Source organism: Oryctolagus cuniculus, chromosome 15 (assembly GCF_964237555.1).
Source record: "Oryctolagus cuniculus chromosome 15, mOryCun1.1, whole genome shotgun sequence".
In the NCBI taxonomy this organism is placed as follows: domain Eukaryota; kingdom Metazoa; phylum Chordata; class Mammalia; order Lagomorpha; family Leporidae; genus Oryctolagus; species Oryctolagus cuniculus.
Genome location: NC_091446.1, coordinates 52,159,425 through 52,179,504, shown reverse-complemented (window position 1 = coordinate 52,179,504; position 20,080 = coordinate 52,159,425). Strand labels below are relative to the sequence as shown.

The 20,080-nt window shown below is 45.8% G+C and overlaps 1 protein-coding gene and 1 long non-coding RNA gene across 3 annotated transcripts in view; one reads left to right on the top strand and one right to left on the bottom strand.

The window, feature by feature from the left end:
• Window positions 1-20,080, top strand: part of CCDC6 (coiled-coil domain containing 6) — a 143,706-nt gene that overhangs the window by 107,796 nt on the left and 15,830 nt on the right. Inside the window, exons 9-10 of the mRNA XM_002718475.5 lie at window positions 331-13,712; window positions 14,208-14,261. Coding sequence (XP_002718521.2) covers window positions 331-525 — 195 coding nt within the window. The 3' untranslated portion in view covers window positions 526-13,712; window positions 14,208-14,261. The remainder of the gene's footprint in view (window positions 1-330; window positions 13,713-14,207; window positions 14,262-20,080) is intronic.
• Window positions 3,824-19,016, bottom strand: LOC138845362 (uncharacterized). Of its 2 annotated transcripts, XR_011382398.1 has the most exons (3): window positions 18,908-19,016; window positions 13,861-18,799; window positions 3,824-13,302 (listed from the first exon to the last, which is right to left on the bottom strand). It is a non-coding gene; the product is annotated as an uncharacterized lncRNA (long non-coding RNA). The 2 variants fall into 2 exon arrangements; XR_011382397.1 differs by having other exon boundaries at window positions 13,861-19,016.

The window sequence follows — 20,080 nt, the reverse complement described above, 5'->3', positions numbered from 1 at the left end:
GTGGGAACACAGAACTGACAAAAAAAAATGTCAGGGGAAGACATGGCTGCTTTGACAACTGCTGTGACTGTCAGAGAGCCCGGGTGCAGTATGTGGTCAGGGGGAGTTTCCTGGTGAGTCTGAGTAGCTTTTTCACCGATGTGAGTGTACACACTCCCTCGTTTGAGTTTTCATCCATGCCTCGTCCAGAAACCAGTAGTGGTAAAGGCGACGGTAGCTGAGTTCTGGCTGCTGGCGGCCCGTCTCTCACTTGCCCCAGCTCTGAGGCAGGCTGCACTGGGAGTGAGCTGTCTGGGCCTCGGCTGACCTGCTGTTCTGTCCTCCCTACAGAGGCCTTCACCGCGGAGAAGCAACAGTCCTGACAAATTCAAACGGCCCACGCCGCCTCCGTCTCCCAACACACAGACCCCAGTGCAGCCGCCGCCACCCCCGCCGCCGCCCCCCATGCAGCCCTCGGTGCCCTCGGCAGTCAGCTCGCAGCCCGCCCCTTCGCAACATTCGGTGCACCCCTCCTCCCAGCCTTAATGCATGTGCTTAGTCTGAATTCCAAGTTGGGACTCGTCCAATGGAGCCGTCTACTCAACGCCAAAGGCTTCCTTCCCTGGCATATTTGGATCTGATTTGCACTGAGGTTATCTAGGCTTCACTGTCCATTGTGTTGTGTCTGTCGGAAACGCAGCCAGTGTTGTGGGTCTACAACACTAAGCAGACGACTTTTTCCAGCAGTGTTTTACTTGAATCTCCGTGTACGTCCATTCCCTGGCTGGAACGTTGGCTATTCGGTATTGGGTAATTCAGCAGCAGTGTGCAATTTTTGCTTGGCCCCAGAGCTTCAGTTTTCCTGGCTTTTCGGTTTGTAAAATAAAAAGGGATATCTTTTTTATATTTTTTTTTTCATGAATTTGCAGAAAATTGCTGAGCTGTTAATATTCCCCTTCTCCCATTGCAGTGGTGTTTATCAAGCAAAACTGATAATTCAGCACTACAGTCAGACCTTTGAAAATCTAGCTTTCAGCAGAGAATGGGAAGTTAGATGAATCAGTGCCCAAAACACAAGTACTGTTTAATAGAGCTTTCTACAGATACACTTTTTACAGGTTATTTTCAGTAAAAATCAATATCCTTGTCTCTTGTAAAACAGATAGCCTAAAGCGATAACTCCCACAACTGTACCCATCCACCAGATGGATAATTATCGTATATTAAGGTGTGACTCTGTCCTTTATCCTCACTGTTAATCTACCTGAACCAGCCCCCCGCCAGCGTGAGTCGATAAATGTTGTCCCAGCCACCAGTGGCTTCGATTTCTGATTAGAATGTGCTGTTTGATTTCGGCTGCAAAAGGCAACATGATTGTGACAGAAGCAATGTCATCTCCCCTTCGTTCTTTATTTTGGTTCCCCTAAGATAGAGTTTGAACAAATATTTTAAAGGTGCAACATACTATTAGACAATACTCTTTGAAACGGACCTTGTAGGAGTATCATGGCGTCCTGACCACCAAATGCTGTACTGCTTGGCGGAAGAGAAGCATAGAGGAAAGTAGCACACTTAGCATTGATGACGGATGATTTCACCCAGTGTAAGCGAGTACAGTGTACAAAGAAGTATATCCTGAGTACATGAGTTCCATTCATTTAGCACAAATAAATCATTTGGTTTCACTTTGAGGTGGAACACCGTGAGTCACTCTTTTCTTAATACTCGCAACATCTTTATTTTTGTTTTTCGGAGGTTACCGTTTTGTACTTGGTAGTAAAGTGATTTTTTACCACCTGTGTTTGCATATTTATATATGCTGTGGATGAAAATAACTTACTCGAGAATGTATATTTTATGATAAGAATGTGTATCTGTTGGATATAATCAGAACTGAAAATTAATTTATCAGTAATTTTTAAGAGCTCATGTTTTGTGACAACCATCTCTAATAGCTAACTCTTTATTGAATACACTCCTAAAAATAAGGAACCATGACATAGTAGATATTTAACATTGTACAGTATAGAAGCCTTCGGTTTTGCCTTGAAATGCATATTTAAGAGTTAACAGAATGAAAAGTGTTCTTGGATAATAGTGTTTGACTAGCATTGTAAGGACTCGAGAGGAAAAGCCACAATGGGATTTTTTTCACCTCTTTCTGCTGCTGCCCCCAAACTGAGAATGTCATCCTGGGTTTGAAGGAAATTTTACATCTATATAAATTTTATTTACAACAGGTATGTGATTTTCATCATCATAGTACAGTTCTCAAACATGGGGAGGAAGTCGGACATGTAGTTATTGAAGCTTTAGGTTTTTAAAACGATCAAACGGGGCCATGCCACACCCAGGGATCCCACCAGCAGCTCAGTTGTCGCTCCTGGTAGGTACATTGTTGTTCCAGGGAAGTCGGAGACGAGGCGCACACGGATCCACGGTACAGTTCTCGGTTTCTCTTCCAGGAGAACTGTGGTGCGTGTTTACAAGGCTCTTTTCTGAGAGTACAGATTTCAGAGCTGTCGGATAGTGTCTAGCATCAGCTAACAGAATCTGCAGTGTAATGGTCTTCCCTTTGCTTTCTGTCGATCTGGTTACCTCCCGAGAGCACGACAGGTAAAATGTTGCTCTGTGGTGAATGAGAAGGCACGTGGAGTGAGCACACGGTTCCTGCTAAATGCCTTTCAGAGACAGATTCTTAACATGCAGACTTCCCGGAGAGGTGCCGCTGGCCTCCCTGGAGTCACCATTTCTCTTTGGAATAACACGCAGCTCCTTCAAACTGCACTTTTCGGCATAAACCTAGTTGCCTGTCCCAGCAGACATTCAGAACTGATAGAACAAACACTACTGTGTTGAGTGTATAATGTTTCGTGTCATTTTAAAGTGGAGCCTGTAACACTTGGGCAGTACCCGCTAGGACGACTTGTTGGCCGTTGTATAGCCACCAGGGACGCGTGATACTCCAATCCTGAGCTTCTGGGAGCTGGCGTGGCTACTGCCGTTCTGTTGCCCTCTGGCCCAGGCTAGTCCTGGAATGTTCCAGATGGCCTTTGTAAAATTAGTAGCCACCTGCACACGGGCAGGAGCGACAGCAGCTTCACTTCCTGTCTTGCTGGCAGAGACCCTTGGCCACCACTGTGCTGCTAATAGAATAAGTACTGCGTCGCCAGATGACCACGCCTTTTCTACAAAGTCAAGTTAATCACCTAATACCTGGCACCTCTGGGCTCTGAACTGCTTGCTCCCATCAAGCATGCTGGCATTCAAGACAGCGTTCTAGAAATTTGGCAGATGGTGGAAGTATTTAAAGTTTAGTTTAACTTACTCCTTTCTTGATTGAAAGGAGTCTTAGATTCTGAGCTCCTGAGACACTGACTACCAACCATGGAATGAATGTGTGACCAGAATGTGGCTTTGACACCAAGTGCTGCCGTGCCTTTGGAATTGGCTTCTAACGGATTTGACCAGAAATCAGTGAGTGAGAATTTTTATGAATTGTTCAATGGTAGGAAAATAGAACATCACCCTCTGTTAGGTAGACATGAACTTCTCTTGCACGAAGCCTTGCTCTTAGAGGATGCTCAACAAGGCAAGAAAAAGCATAGTAATTTGTGCTTTGAGAGCTCACCATGTTTAATCTTACCAGTACAGAAGAACTACTTCTCTGTAGCTTGAGCTTCTGTCTAGAACTTGTCTTACAGGTAACCAACACTGAAAACTTTGTAGTAATGACTACCAAAGAAATATGTAGTAAAACAACCTTTATTTCCAAATTATTAAAGAGCCAGCCATTGACGCTGCTACGTGAGTTCCATGCTCAAGAGCCATTGTAAGAAATTAAGGGGTTTTTAAGTTTTGGGGCTTTGTTTTCTTTTTCAGTTTTTTTTTTTTTCCTCTAAATTTTTTTTTTTTTGATAAGACATTTGTTAGCAGAAAGTTATGGGGAGCATTTTCCAGAATGCTCAGCAGTTGTGATTAACTGCCAAGCCCAGTTTGCCTCTTGTGAGGCAATGAAAGGAATCCTGTGTTCATGACAGCATGGGTGCTGTGTGTGTGCACGTGTGCGTGTGTGCAGTCATGCCTTAACTCGGGTTACTGCTCAACTTTCGTTCTTGACTTAGTCTGCACCGTCATCTAGATTGTATCGTACATCTCGATCTGAACTTCATCCTGGCAAAAACAAGGTTGCAGGCACAACAGGTTAAGAACGCATTCCTCCGGAAGAGTTATCTGGTCAGGTTGACCCTGAGTCGTATTTGAACTTTATTTGGAACTTAGCCTGGAAGAGACTGTCAGATGGAAAGATGTCCACAAGAAGAGGAGAGCCAAGTGCTAGCATGCCTTTCGCCTCTGCATACCCGTGCACACTGTATGGTGTTCATTATAGGTTGTCTACAGCTTGACTAGGTTGGGGTTCTGGTAATAGTGGCAATCTTGACATTCTTGGTCAGAGTTTAGAGAGATGTAAGACTTGGAATTATTGTCTTATTTACTTCTTTTATGTTGATTAGTCTTTGATACATGTGCTGAATCAGAAACCTAAATAAAGATAATTTTTTAAATGTACCTCTTGAGCCTTAAGCCCTATCTCTTTCTTTCCGGTCTTGGAGTGGGAGAATGAGCAGTTGGCTTGGTTTTTCTGGCAGACTCCCGACTCAGCCCCTGAACTCTAGAGGCTGCCGTGGAAAGTCAGTTTAGGACGACAGCACAAAGGGGCTGCTGCCGTTCTGTTTCCCAGTCCAGGTGCTGTGTACCTGGGTGTACTGTTTCTGAAGCTCTATTAATCTCTGCGCTGTTCCAGATCTCCGCAGTGTTTCAGTGCAAAACCTACGCGGTCATAAAAAGGAGGGCCACCTGCCTTCCCAAGATGTGACTTACAGGTAAACTGCCACATACACACAAGGGCACCTCAGAAAGTTTGTGGAATAGTAGAATTCAAAGACAAATATGAGGGGTGGGTTGTTTGGCATAGCAGTTAAGACAGCTCTGGGGGTGGGGGCGGGGAGCATTTCACACGGTGATTAAGACTGCTTGGAACACCCAGATCACTCACTGGAGGGCCTGGGTTCAAGTCCCAGCTTCTCTTCCAGTCCAGTTGCTCGGGAGGCAGCAGGTGATAGCTCAGGTACACACAGGGGACACTGGAATGTTCCCAAGCTTCTGGCTTCAGCCTGGCCCACTCATGTTTGTTGGAGATTGTTGGAGATGTTTGGAGAAAGAACTAGCAAAATGAAAGATATTTTTTTCTCTCTCTGCCCACGCTCCCTCCCCCTCTCCCTGCCCCCCCCCATCCCTTTTGCCCACAGCTAACCTACCTGGCTCCCTCTCTCTTTCCCTTTATTTTCTCCCTTCCAAATAGCAATTTTTAAAAAGACAACTTCTTGGTAAACCCGCATTCCATTTCAGTGTGCCTGGGTTAGAGTTCAGGCTCCCCTCTATTCCAGATTTCTCCTAACATGCACCCTCAGAGGCAACAAAGGATGGTTCAGGTGGATCCCTGGGAGACCAGTTTGAGTTCCCAGGCCTGCCTTTGGCCTGGCTCAGCTCCAGTTGTTGTGGGCATCTGGGGAGGGAACCAGCAGATGTGAGGTTGCTGTCTCTTTCAAATGAAAACAAAAGATTTGGAGCAGACATTTGGCTTAGAGGTCGAGATGTCCATGTACCACATCTGAGTGCCTGCGTTTGTTCCCTGGTTCTCTTTCCACCAGTGCAAACCTGGGAAGTAGCAGGTGATGGCCCAAATGATTGTGTCCCTGCTGTCCATGTGGAAACTTGGATTGTGCTCCTGGCTCCTGACTCCAGCCCTGGCCGTTGTGGGCATTGGAGCCGACTGGCGGATGGCATCTCTCTCTCAAATATTTTTTTAAAATTTGTTTTGGCATAAAATTTTAAAATCCATGCATAATTTTTATAAACATTTTCCATAAACTTTAAAAAATTATTTGAGAGGCAGAGACAGCTCCCATCTGCTAGTTGGCTCCCCCAGTGTCCGCAACTGCTGGGATGGGGCCAGGCCAAAGCTGGGAGCCAGGAACTCAGTACAGGTCTCTACACTGATGGCAGGGACCCAACCATGTGGCCTGTCACCTACTGCCTCCCAAGGTGTGCATTAGCAGGAAGGTAGAATTAGAAGTGGAGCCAGGACTGAAACCCAGACACTGTGATATGGAATGCAAGCATCCTAAATTGTGTCTTAACCATTATACCAAATACTCATCCCTACGCAGACTTTTTGAAGACCCCTGCCCATATATGTTCAGGCTTTGAGTGCTGTGTTTGGTTATAGTGAGTTTTTAGAAGTTCAAATCCATCAATCCATCTATGTCATTTTCCTATTTTGTAGGACACATGATTTTAGAGGTTTTTTTTTTTTTTGAGAGGCAGAAGGCAGAAATTGGTCTTCCATCTGGTGATTAACTCCCCAAATGGCCACAACAGCCAGAGCTAAGCTGATCCAAAGCCAGGAGCCAGAAACTTCTTTCGGGTCTCCCACGTGGGTGCAGGGGCTCAAGGACTTGGGCCATCTTCTGCTTTCTCAGGCCGTAGCAGAGAGCTGGATTGGAAGTGGAACAGCCAGGACTTGAACTGGCACCCATATGGGATGCTGGCACTGAAGGCGGCAGCTTTACCCAGTACACAGCGCTGGCCCCTGGGATCTTTTGTGGGTTCGAGTACCAGCTCTTTCCTTGGGTTAGCTACTTAACCTCCCTAGGTTTGAACTAACTTACCTGTAATACTACTCTATCTTGCCAGAATGAGAAGGTCCATGAGAAAGTACAATACAGTTCACCACACAGCAAGACAAATCTATGTCCATCCATTTAGGAAGAAACATAGGATGAGTTTGAGAAAATTCTTTTATACGTGTTAAGGGGGAGGGTAGGGTGGTTGGTCAGCTGTATTGTTACCCCCTGTCATTTAGGATCCACAGTCTGCTAGGAAAATAGATACACAGGGCTTAGAGGGTTCCTCTCTGAGAAGCTGGAGACTTTAAGAACTCTTTGTGATTTCTTAAGAATGCAAACCATCGAAATCTAAGCCCTTTTCCAAGCGTAAATAAACTAAGTCTTGACTCTGGCTTAAGTAGGATTCATCTTGGCTGTTAACACGATGAGCCTTTAATCTGGTTAGTCACTTGCTGAATAGAAATGCCCAAATGACAGCATGTTTCTCTACCCATGGTAGGTTGAGGTGGGTTTTAACTTAGTGAAGATACTAACCAAGAAATTTTTGTCTGCCTGCTTCAATTTTTTTTTTTTTAAGATTTATTTATTTGCAAGGCAGAGTGACAAAGACATGGAGACACACACAGAAAAAGGGAGAGATCTTCCATCTGCTGGCTCACTCTCCAAATGCCCATACCAGGAACTCCACCTGGGTCTCCCACGTGTGTGGCAGGTGCCCAGGTACTTGGGCCATCTTCTGCTTTTGTAGCCAGTTTGACAGGAAGCTGGATCAGAAGTGGAGTAGAAAGGATTTGTGCTAGCTCTCTCTGATAGGGGATGCCGGCATTCCAAGAAGTGGCTTAACTGGCTACACCCAACACCAATGCCTATGCCAGCTTCAGTTTGCCAATCTGTATAATATGAGTTGCCATTCTTACTTAAGGTAGAGTTTGAAGAAAACAAAATGTGGAGTGCTTTAAAAACAATGAAAAACTGTGAATGCTGTTATTTTTTTTCTTTTTAAAGATTTACTTAGTTGAAAGGCAGAGCTACAGAGGGGGAGAGAGAGAGAGAGCTCCCATCCTCTGGCTTATTCCTCCAAATGGCTGCGGAAGCCTGGCCTAGGCCAGGTTGAAGCCAGGAGCCAGGAGCTTCATCCAAGTCTCCTGCATGGGTGTCAGAGACCTAAGCACTTGGGCCGTCCTCTGCTACTTTCCCAGACACATTACCTGGGAGCTGGATCAGAAGCGGAGCAACCAAGATTTGAACCCACACTCTGATAAGGGGTGCCGATGTCACCAGTGGCACTTACCCTACACCACAATGCTGGCTTAATAAAAACATCTGTAAAGATTAGATGTCCACAGCTGCTTCTAAAGTTGAAATGGCTGAGAACATCCTTTGCATTTGTGTATAACTCTAAGCATGGGTTCTTGTTTTGATGTATAGGCTCTTTTAAAAAATGGGAATGCAGTGGTATTCAGTCACTAATGTCTAATTCAGTCTCAAAGTTTGTTGTGACACGCTGTTTAGAGCTAGAGGAAGAGAGTGCATGGTTAATTATGCTTGTGTCTACTGCACCTTTGGACAAAACAGAATTCCTGCCCCTCCAAGTGTTCCGTCTCATGTGTTACTCCCAGTTTCGTATTGTGCTAAGTGTTGTTGAACTAAATGTATTCAGATATGTTTCAAAGACCTCATTTTTTGACATCCTACTGATAACTTAGTGCAACATTCAAAATGACTGGTTATCCCAAGAGGAGATCCTAGTAATTAATTTTAAATTTTCATCTCAAAAGCAAAATCTGGAAGGCCAGATTCAGAAGTGAGACAGATGGTAGAATAAGGAGACAGGCTGTTAGAACGGCCGATCTGAGCATGCCTGTTGTGTATAGGAGGCCAGCGGGAAACATAGAAAGGTGAGGAAAAATGGAAAATAGGCTCCAACTGATCTTTAGAGAGAAAAATTATAAGGGTGTATCAGGATTCATGGAGGGGATAATTTTGATGTAAAACAATTTTGTAATCAGGCAGTTTTTTTCATGATATGAATTTATTTAAAGATTTATTTCAAGTGCAAGGTGATAGAGAAACAAATTTTCCATAATTTTTTTTTTTTTTTTTTTTTTTTTTTTTTTTTTTTTGAGGTAAAGAGGAGAGAGGGAGAAAGGCTGAGTTCTCATCTGCTGGTTTACTCTCCCTGCAACAGTCGGGGCAGGGCCCGAGGCCGGAAGCCTGGAACTCAGTCTGAGTTTCCTGTGTGGATGGCAGGGGTGCAACCACTTGTAATGCTCCCTGGTGTGCACATGAGCAGGCAGCTGGAATCAGGCGGAAGCTTGAAGCCAGGCCCTTGACGTGACTGGTGGACATCCCCAGTGGCTTCTTAACTGCTAGGCCCATTGTTCGCCACCGTGAGCTTTTTCAAGTCCACTCAAACTATCTGAAATTTCAATGACAAAAATGTGATCTAAATCTTGTGGACTTATGCTGCTACTCTTTATTTTTACTTATTATTTATTTGAAAGGCAAAGAGTTACAGAGAGGAGAGTGAGATCTTCCGTCTGCTGGTTCGCTCCCCAAATGTCCACAACGGCTGGGGCTGGCCAGGCTGAAGCCAGGAACATAAATTCTTGAGCCATCATCTTGCTGCCTCCCAGGGTGCACACCAGTAGGAAGCTGGGTCAGAAGTGGAGGCAAAACTCTAGCCTGGCACTCTGATACGATGTCCCCAGCTGTGACTTAATCCCGTGAGCCACAATGCCCATCGCCTACGTTTGTTTAATATCTTTTTTATTGTAATTCTCCATAGTTAGTGTTTGAGTATCTGTGTTTAACAACCAGCTCACAAAAACCCTGGGAATGTAACAGTTGGTCCCTGTGGGCTGTTCTGAGCCCATTCTAGCATCCGGCATGGCCGGAGATGCCAGCGGCGAGTCCCCTATCAGAGGATACCGGTGTTCAGAGATCCCGTGGCAGCGGCAGTGGTGACAGTGGTGCAAGTGATTTATTTGAGGAAGCTCAGTGCAAGCTTGTATCTAGACTTGGCAGACACCGAGAGGTGGAGTGAGTGAGACTCTCTCCGGCATTTCAAGACAGCTGAGGCAGCTGCTCTTGTGGGAAAGGGCCCAGGGGTCAAGTGCACGGCTGGTGCCCAGAATTGGGCATGCTCACTTCAGGAGGCTCGATCTATACATTTCTCAGGTAGCGTGATTTCACATTCGGTTTTTCTACCCTACCCAGTGCTTGGGCCTCTGCACCCACATGGGAGACTCAGATGAAGCTCCTGGCTTCGGACTGGCCCAGCTCTGGCCATTGCAGCCATTTGGGGAGTGAACCAGCAGGTGAAAGGTTTCTCCCTCTCTCTCTCTCCCTCTCTCTCTCTCTATCTCTATCTCTCTATCTCTATCTCTATCTCCCCCCCCCCCCATATCTTTGCCTTTCAAATAAATAAATCTTAAAAAAAAGGTTATGGGCTCTAGGCAAATAAGTATAATTGAGACCAAGGAAATGCTCTCTTCTCATCCCTGCATTTCCATAGCTAATGGGGTGATGGGGATGACGTGCTAGGCTTCTCTTTTGCTTGGGAGAGGCTCTTGCTTGCAGGTATCCAGTGGAGTTACCCCTTTTTAGTTGGAGTGTGATGTTGCTGTCGGTGTTTTAGGTTGACCTCATGGAACTTTGTGCCTAAAAGAGGGTTGGGGATGAATTCATAGAGCTTGAGGGTCCTGAAGAAGCTTCCTCAGTAGTGCTTCTGATGAAATAATCCACATTTAACCAAGTGTTAGGAGTGAGACACCCGTGAGCATGAGTGTGACAGCTGAAGAATGCGACTGCGGGAAAGGAAGCCATCAGACTTGATTCTACTGTGGTCTTTCAGTTTCTTTGTGGAATTGTAAGGCTCCATTGTGGGTATTTTTTTTTTTAAGTTGCTGGGCTTTCTTGGTATGGGATGATCATGACCCACAGTACAAGCATTTTAGCATATGCTGTGTGTGACCTCAGGTTGGGCAGCGTGGTTAGAACACCCATTGATGCCCATACGCCGTATCAGGGCACCTGGGTTCAGGTCATCTCTGCCCCCAATCCTAGCTTCCTGTTCATATGCACCCTGGGAGGCAGCAAGTTATGGGCCATAGCTGGGTCCCTACCATCAATGTGGAAGACCTAGATTGAGTTTCTGGCTCCTGATCTCAGTCCAGTGCTGTTCTAGGCCTTGGGGACATTTGGGAATGAACCAGCAGATTGCAGCTCGCTCGCTCTCTCTGTCCTTTTCTACCCCCCCCCATCTGTCTCTCCTTGCCTCTCAAATAAATTTAAAAATTAAAGATAAATTCGTCCATGGCCACATGGGTGTGGGCCGCACATTTCTGACACACTGAACTCCTCTCTAGGGGCTCCATCAGGAGGCCTTTAATCCTGCTGTTAAAGCAAACGATGAAGTAGAGCTGAAAGTGGAGGAATGGGTGGTGGTGCAAACCTCCAGGCTTCTCTGCTCTTCTAATGCTCCGCAGTGCAGAGGGTGTTCATCTCGTGGGGTTGGCGTCTGCCTGAGAACCACAGCCGTTCCACCAGGCTGTGCTGCACCCAGCATCCCAGCCACTTCTTAACTCGGGGGGATCCCGTTTTTATATTCGGTACCCTCATCTGGAAAGAGATCCTTGCTTTCCTGGCGGCTAAAGAAAATACTCAGAACTCACTTGGTTCAGCCCCCCAGAGTTGTTTTACTGAGATGGGAATTGTAATTGCTTGGAGGGAAAGGGTGATTTTATTTGTAAAGCAATTAAAAACCAAGTGCATTTTCAAATGTTACTTACTCTCTGTGTGCCTTAGGAAAATAGTTGTCTTAATTTGGTGTTAAGATCCTCACTTGTCAAACAAGTGTTCTTGCCATTCAATGTTACTCTCGTTATTGGGCTTCTGTATGTAGTGAGAGCTCTTTCAGAGGCTAGAGGGGAATACTCACACTTCAGATTCTGAACCAGGTTTGATCTGAGGTATCCCCGAGCCCAAGCCCTGAGTTATATTTTTCTTATTCGTTTTGCTTAATAAATGGAATTATCTATAAACTCGGATCAGCCGACATGCCTCTGAAGGAAAGCTCAGCCTATAAGGAGGGTGCAAGTACCCATCCACTTGACCTCTTCAGATTAATCAATTCCTGAGAATTTCACTTCTCCAGGATTTACCATTGTCAATTCTGACTATTGAGTGAGCCAAGAAAGAAGTTCAGTTGATACCATGTGTGGTCCCTTATTCGCTTGTTGATTCTTTCTCCCTTTCCTTGTCTGTCCTCCCTCCCTCCCTCTTCCTCCCTCCCTCCTTCTTCCTCCCTCCCTCCCTCCGTCCTTCCCCTCCTCCTTCCCCTTCCCTCCTTGCCTTTCTCTTTTTCACTTTGCATTTCTTCCTCCCATCCCTCCTCCCACACACTCCTCTGTTTCTCTCTCACACACTTAGTTTTTGTTTCCCCGTCAAAGCGCATACTTTGCTGTAAGCTACCGTTGTGCCTTCAGCACAGGGTTTGAGAGCATGGCCCTGAGACCCAAGTGCCTGCTTTCAGATGCTGCTTCTGACACACATGCCCTTGGATAAATTGAATAACCATTCGAAGTCTGCCTCTTCTTCTTTCACTGAGTTCTGTGAGGGAAAATGTGATGTTTCACATGAAACTCTTAGAACAGGGACTGGAATAGGAAACTCACTATGAGAACTATTAATTATAAATTCCTATATTTGATGGCTTGTGACACCAAGGTTGTCACAATATTAAGTTCTAATGCTGAAAGCTTACCTTGTCATTTCTCTCAGTTTTTAATTTTTCAATATTCATTTTCTGAAAATGCAATTAAAAAGACAGTCGCATTCTTCGAAACTGACTTAATTTTCTTGTCAGCACTGGCGTGTGAGTGCTGCGGTGAAAATCCATAGTACTACCTTTCACGGTTTTCCCGAATTTCACCTCATCTCATTTGGAACACTACCATTTATTAAGAATTTCTCGTGTGTGTTTATTCTTTGAACATGGTGACCTGCCAGTCCTGAGCAGAGCTCTCCTTACCTGAGGTCCACATCTGTGGCAGCCAGACCACTTGCCCCACATTGCACAGAACTGGACCTGAGACGCAATTGAGCCCCTGTTGCCCCAACACTGGGGCAGAAGAATTGGCAGCAATGTTACAGTGCTGTTCTCGGTCACTTCCTCCCCACTACCCCCACTATCCCAAAGACATTGTCCTCTCAAAAATATTAGGCTGATTAAAAACAGGAAGTTCGTTTCCTGATAAATATTATTGCTGAAGAGCAGTCTTTGAGTTAGATGTCTCCACTTGCTTGCTTTGGATAAAACTTCCTGCAGCTCGCCAATCTCCATCCTCAGTCACCCCGGGTCCTGCCCACTCTTACGTGAACCAGGCTCTGCTGACTCTTAATGGTGTTGCCGAGGGATGCGCAGGTCCTGGAACGACAAACACTTCCTTCTTCTGCTTTGAACGCACTTAGAGGGCGTGGGGGACTCATGGAGAGGAGGGCATTGTTTTTGGAATTTTATTGTTTAAGGCTTGCTTTACTTTCTCACTGGGTACACTAACCCCTTCTTTCACCATGCATTTATCAAGCCAGGCTCTGCTTGTTCTTCATCATAAACACTAAAACCAGCTTCCTGAAATGAAATTGGAGAAAAATATTAGAAACACCAGATAACCCATAATTCCATGGAATGTTCTTTTCATTTCTGATGTTCACTGGCAGTTTTCAATTACAACCTCTCTTTGAAATTTGCAAAATAAAAGTGGGAGATATGATACCTCCAGCCATAAAAATGAATGTTAGAGAGGCAACATGTGGAACATGCTTTACATCCAAATGAATAGAATAAAAGGAATTTTCCAACAGGGGTGACTTAGTGGATCAGGAGCAGAAATCTCCTCCCTGAGAAGAACCCGTTTCTTGGATTGCAGTGAGATGTGTTAGAAAATACATCAGCTGGGCTTGGGAGTTGGAGAGCAAGTTGCCTTTGGCTGCTCACTCACTGTGGTCCTGGATCAACGCCACAACATCTCCTGACATCAGGTATGTACCCTGTGCCGTGTAGGAGGTGCCCACAGACTCCCTGCTCTGTGTCTTATCCACCCAAATCACCAGTCCAGGGCTGCGTCTGGACTTCTTACAGTTTTGCCCCACCCAATTCTAGCTAGTGGCTGAGTCTTGCCAGTTTTACCTGCTAAGTCCTGGGTAATCTTGTGCCATCTCTGCCCGTGCTCCAGGTTAGTTGAATCCTTGTTAATCATTGGATTTCATGTAGGAAAAGGTTGACCTTTTTGACCTCAAGTCCTGCACCAGCAACTCCTTCTCTGCAAGTGTTCCTAACTAAAGATAACAAGGTGTCTCTTCTGCTTAGAATCATCAGCCCCATCTCGATGATAAAATAAAATCTTTGGCATTAACTTGAAATAGCAAAGACGTTCAGAGTTCGTGTACTGTGCTGTAGATGTTTACCATATTGATTTTCTGAATGCTTGTAGCAACTTGATGTGGGAATTGACTGTTATAATTTCCACTTTGCAGATGAGGAAACTGAGGGGTGGCAGCTCAAGCAACATTTTTGGAGTTAAACTGCTGGTAAGTGATGAAGCCAGATATTAAAGACTCTACATATCCCTGCTTATTCTCATATTTTTACCTCTGGCCACCTATGTCTTGTTCTTTTGTTTGTTCCACATAAATAAATCATTGACACACAGTATTGTACATACATATCTATGGTGTAGAAGATAGCATTTTAGTACAGGGAAAAAATGCGTAACGATCAGACTGAGGTAATTGGCATATCTATCACTTCAGACATTTATCATTTCTTAGTGTTGGTGACATTCAAAATTCCCTCTACTAACCATTCTGATGTATTGGATTAATCGTTCTCAACCATAATCATCCTATTGTGACTATAAAACAGTACAAGTTATTCTTCCTATTCAGTGGTACCCCTGTGCCCATTAACTGTACTCTCTCCACAGCCTTCCAGTCCCTTGCAATTACCATTCCACTCTCTGCCTTTTTGACTTCAGCTTTTTAGCTTCCATATGTAAGTGAAAACATATGGTATTTGTCTTTCTGTGCCTGGCTTATTTCACTTGACATAATGGCCTCCAGTTCCATCCATGTTGCTGGAAACAACAGAAATTTCATTCTTCTTTGTGATGAATAGTCCCTCGTGTGCATATATACAACATTTCCTTTATCCATCCATCCATCAGTGGACACCTAGGTTGATTCCATATCCTGGCTGCTGCAATCCATATTCAAGTGCAGATATCTCTTTAAAGTGGTGATTGCAACTCCTTCGGATACTTACGCAGTAGTAGGATCATATGGTGGTTCTATTTCTAGTATTCTTGTGGAAACTCTGTGCTGTACTAATTTACATTCCCACCAACCGTGTATGAAAGTTCCCCTCTCCCCACTGCCTTGCCGCATTTGTTAGTGTTTGTATTTTTTATCACAGCCATTCTAGCTGGGATGAGAGGATACCTGATTGTAGTTATGATTTGTGTTTCCCTGAAGATCAATGCTGTTGAACATTTTTTCATATACTTGTCAGCCATTTGTATATCCGCTTTTGAAAAATGTCTTTTCAGATCATTCACCCATTTCTTTCTAAGATCTATTTATTTATTTGATGGAATTATAGAGACAAAGAGGGAGAGACAAAAAGAGGGTTCTCCCATCCACTGGTTCACCTCCAAGACAGCAGCAATGGCCAGGGCTGAGCTGGGCCAGGCCAAAGCCAGGAGCCAGGAGCCAGGAGCTTAATCTGGGTCTCCCACATGGGTGGCAGGGGCCAAAACAGTTGGGCCATCATCTCCTGCTTTCCCAGGTATACTAGCAGGGAGCTCTTTCACTCAGTTTTTAAATCAGACTATTTGTTTCCTTGCTATTGAATCGCTCAAGTTCTGTGCATCTTCCGGAAGTGAAACCCTTGCTGAATCGTTTGCAAAGAAGTTCTTCCACTTTGCAATTTGTCTCTTCGCTCTGCTGATTGTTTCCTGTGCTGTGTGACAGCTTTTCCTTCAGCAGTGGCAAGCAGCACGTGCTTCTCATCTCACCCACATCCACCCTCCCCACACACACACACACTCCTGCACCTGCTAAGAATTCTGCCTGCAATGCCTTTGCGCAGTGAGCCCCTGGCAAGTGCCTCCTCCTCCTTTCAGACTTGGCTTTGGCATCAGCCCTCCCTTCCATCCGTCTCCCCACTCCACTCCCGCCGTGCTGCTCTGGTGGCTCTGTTTGCCATCACAAGGGCAACTGTTTGGTGTTAGGTAGGCGCCTGGCTACAGAAGCCAAGGTGTAGAGGGAGTCTTCAGGATCTTAGGGCTGTTTAGGGGGAAAGCAAGCAAAGAACTAAAGAAACAATGCAAAATAGAAAAAGCATCCTGGAGAAAAACAGTATGAGCAATCCAGGAAATGTAAGCACAGGGCACTTCGGGAGGATGAAAAAACCCAGGGTGGGGTGTGGGGACAGTGATGTTGCAGCTGGGAACTCATGCCTGGGAAGAATTCCCAGGGGAGACTTGGGGAACAGATAGGTGTTGTTGTGTTTTTTTTGTTTTTGTTTTTGACAGGCAGAGTGGACAGTGAGAGAGAGAGACAGAGAGAAAGGTCTTCCTTTGCCGTTGGTTCACCCTCCAATGGCCGCCGAGGCCGGCGCACTGCGCTGATCCAATGGCAGGAGCCAGGTACTTATCCTGGTCTCCCATGAGGTACAGGGCCCAAGCACTTGGGCCATCCTTCACTGCACTCCCGGGCCACAGCAGAGAGCTGTCCTGGAAGAGGGACAACCGGGACAGAATCCGGCGCCCCGACCAGGACTAGAACTCGGTGTGCCGGCGCCGCTAGGCAGAGGATTAGCCTACTGAGCTGCGGTGCCGGCAGGTTTTTATACAGAAGGAATAGCATTTGTAAGCTCAGAGCTGAGGCAACTCAAAGTAGGGTTGGCGAAGTTGTTTTATATTCACTAACCTCTCCTATTTGAGCAAGTCCAATATGACAGATGTGCTGTGCCTGCCTCAAGGAGCACCCAGGGGAGTGAGACTAGAACCCAAACACTGGGGTCTCTGGAACTCTGCTTCACGTGTGTTAAATATAAGGAGGGGAAGAATCACTGTGTTCCTAAATTTGTATAGATGAAATGCATAAAGTTTGTATACCTTAAATAAAAGGTTTCTAGGTTAAAAAATATTTAATAAAAAAAATATATAAGGAGAGTATGAAGAGGTTACTCAAGTCCCTTGGGTTTTCATGAGCTTTTAGGAACTGCATAAAGAAATTAGGCAGGCAGGAGGCCATGGGCCTGAGAGTCCTTGGAAGCTGGAGATGCCCCTTATGACCTTGATTTTCACCTATTGGTGAAAAAAGAGTGTGATGGGGTGGTAGTTGAGGCGCATTAAGCCACTCCATGCATTTCTCCCTGCAGGCTGGGTGTGGAAAGCTCTCCTTTCCGGGGTCTGAGTGTCAAATCATTCGCCTGCAAACAAGCCCAAAGGAATGGAATATACAAATAGCCAGTGTCCAGACTATGCATAAAAATGGAACTCAGAAACTGCACCCAGCCCCTGCAGCCAACTAGGTAGCAACAGTAACCAAGCCAGCAAGTTCACCTAGTGTCTCTAGCAACTAATCCAGAAAGCCAAAGAGCTCCTGTAGCCTTGGGTTCAAAACAGCCAGAACTGGATTAATAACTGACAGCTCTCCTAATTTTTGCATCAGCTTCCAATTTCATGCTAAGCAGAGAAAGCCAAAAATGCACGGCTAAGCAATTACCTAGGACATTGGCTTCTCGCTAGCCCGCCTGCAGCTTCCTCATGCCAAGGGCCCTAAGCCTTCCCTCTTCTCCACTGTAAGCTCTCTCACCCCTCTGCCTGCCTTTGAGCCCCTGCCAATGCCAGTGGGGACGACTGACTCCCTCGCAAGGGCAAGTTCTGAATAAAGAACGTTTGCATGTTCTCCTTTGGGTGGTCTTCAGGCTAGGAGAGGGGCCCTGGAGCTCCAGATGGTCCATTTATTTTATTTTAGCCTTGGATTCATTTTCCTTTTCTCAGAACATTAGACAGTATTTTGTTTTGTTTTGTTTTGTTTTTCCATCTGTGGGCACTGACCAGGATCAGACATGTCTGTGTTAAGACAGCACTGTTTTCTATGAGATCTGAGGTTACACTTGGATTTTCAATGCTGCCATTCGTCCTGGAACAGCCAGCGAAGTCCCTCAGCCTCTTGTATGAGACTGAGAAGTCTTCTGCTTAAATGCTGGGACCAGATGCCACCATCCTCAGGATTCACATCTAGTGGTGCACCTCTCAGTTCTTTCTCTCTACCCCTAGTCAAACACAAATCCACACTAAGGTATGCAGAGATGTTATCTGAAGAGTGTTGTGGTAGGCCAGGGGCCTAGTGCAATAGGGAGTACATTCCAACCCCCAGACCTGCAAGTGCTGGGAAGTGGCCTTGGCGAGGTCACAGTGGGCTCTTCTGTGTTCCCATGCTGGCTTGGGGGGAAGGTGGGTCAGAGTTCAGGGCCTGTGGGGAGGGGAAAGGCTTAACTAAAGTTGAGTGAAGTCAAATTAGCAGATGTTTTTTCCGGATTGGTCTAGGAGAGGTGCAGATCATCTATGAGACAAAGAATGGGAACTTAGTAAGTCTGTGCCTGGCCTTGGCCTAGGAAAACAAGGAGGCACCACAAGTCTTCTGGGAGTCATTCAGGGAAGCTGGTTCTTTGCTGTAAGACTCCACCCTAATACAAAGCGTGCAGGTATTTTAACCACTGCTGTTTTCCAACTCCAGGAGCACAGGTTCAGGTTCAACATTGTCGCCCCTCTGGCAGTGCCCTCCGTCCATCTCCCAATCCTCACCCTAACAGCGAGTTTCTCGGTTACAGGGTTTTGAAGCGGTGCTTCAGCAACCCCCAACTCATGAGGGCTCAAGGAACAGGAGCAGCTGGGGTTCGTGGGCTCCTGAGGACACTGTCGTACTGAGGACATGGTGCTCCTGATAGCACTTGTTCCTCCCGACAATCTGATTATTTTACAGATGAAGAAACTGAGGTACAAGAAGGGTCAACAGCATCCCTAGCATCACATTGATAATGGCTTAGTTTCCTAGACCTGTCAGGAAAAATTCGACAAACAGAAATTCGCTGAATCAGTTCTGGAGACCAGATTTGCAAAGTCAAGGTGTCTCCCTAAACGCTCCAGGGAAGGATCCTTCCTCACCTTGTCTGAACTTCTGGAGGCTGTCGGCAGCCCTTGGTAGTCCCTGACTCGTAGACACATCGCCCAGAAGTCTCTTGCTGTTGTCACGTGGCATTCTCCTAGTGTCTCTCTGTGTCCCAGTTTGCAAGGACCCAGGGTGTTGAATGAGGCTCATCCCAGTCCATTATGACCTCATCACAACTTGATCACATCAGTAAGGCCCAATTTCCAAATGAGGTTGCATTTGCAGGTACTGGAAGTTAGGACTTGAACATAATCTTCTTAAGGGACACAATTCCCCACCGCATCCCACCCCACCCCCACACAACTAGAAAGTGGTCAACCTGGGGTTCTGAATACCCCCAGCCATCTGTAGCGAGACGTGTCCACGTGCCAGGGACCAGTAAAGTAACCCACTGGGAGTGTGCTAAGAAGATATTGGAATATATATTTATTGTGAAATTTCCTTTTAAGAATGTCTAGGGAGCAGGTGTTCAGCATACCAATTAAGATGCCCACATCCCACACTGGAGTATCTGGGTTCAGTTCCCAGCTCTGTCTCTTAACTGCAGGATTTTTGCCAATAAAGACCCTTGGAGGCAATGGTAGTGGCTCAAGTAATTGGGTTTCTGCCACCCACGTGGGAGACTTGGAAGGAGTTCCCCACCCCTGGGTTCAACCCCGAGTGGCTGCAGGAATTTGGGGAGTGAGCCGTTGTGTGGGAGCTCTTTGTGTGTGTTTGTGTGTCAAATGAGCAAAAAATTTAAAATTTTTCTAATTGTGTTTTTTTAAAAAAAGATTTATTTATTTATTTAAGAGGCAGAGGCAGAGGCAGAGAGAGAGGTCTTCCATCCACTGGTTCACTCTCCAGATGACCACAACAGCCGGAACTACACCAATCCAAAACCAGGAGCCAGGAGCTTCTTCTGGATTTCCCATGCTGGTTCTGGGGCCCAAGGGCTTGGGCCATCTTCCACTGCTTTCCCACACCACAGCACCGGCCCTGAACTATTGCTTTTCAAAAGAGGAAAGCTACTGCAGACCCGAAGCCAGCTCATGATTCCACGTCTGCTCTGACCACGTCATTTCTACAAGTTCTCTTTTCTGTATAATACGATCCTGAGATCAGCCATCCTTTTCTCTGACACATACCTGCACTGGTCCAGGAATTGTTTTGGAATCCTTGAGGGAGGG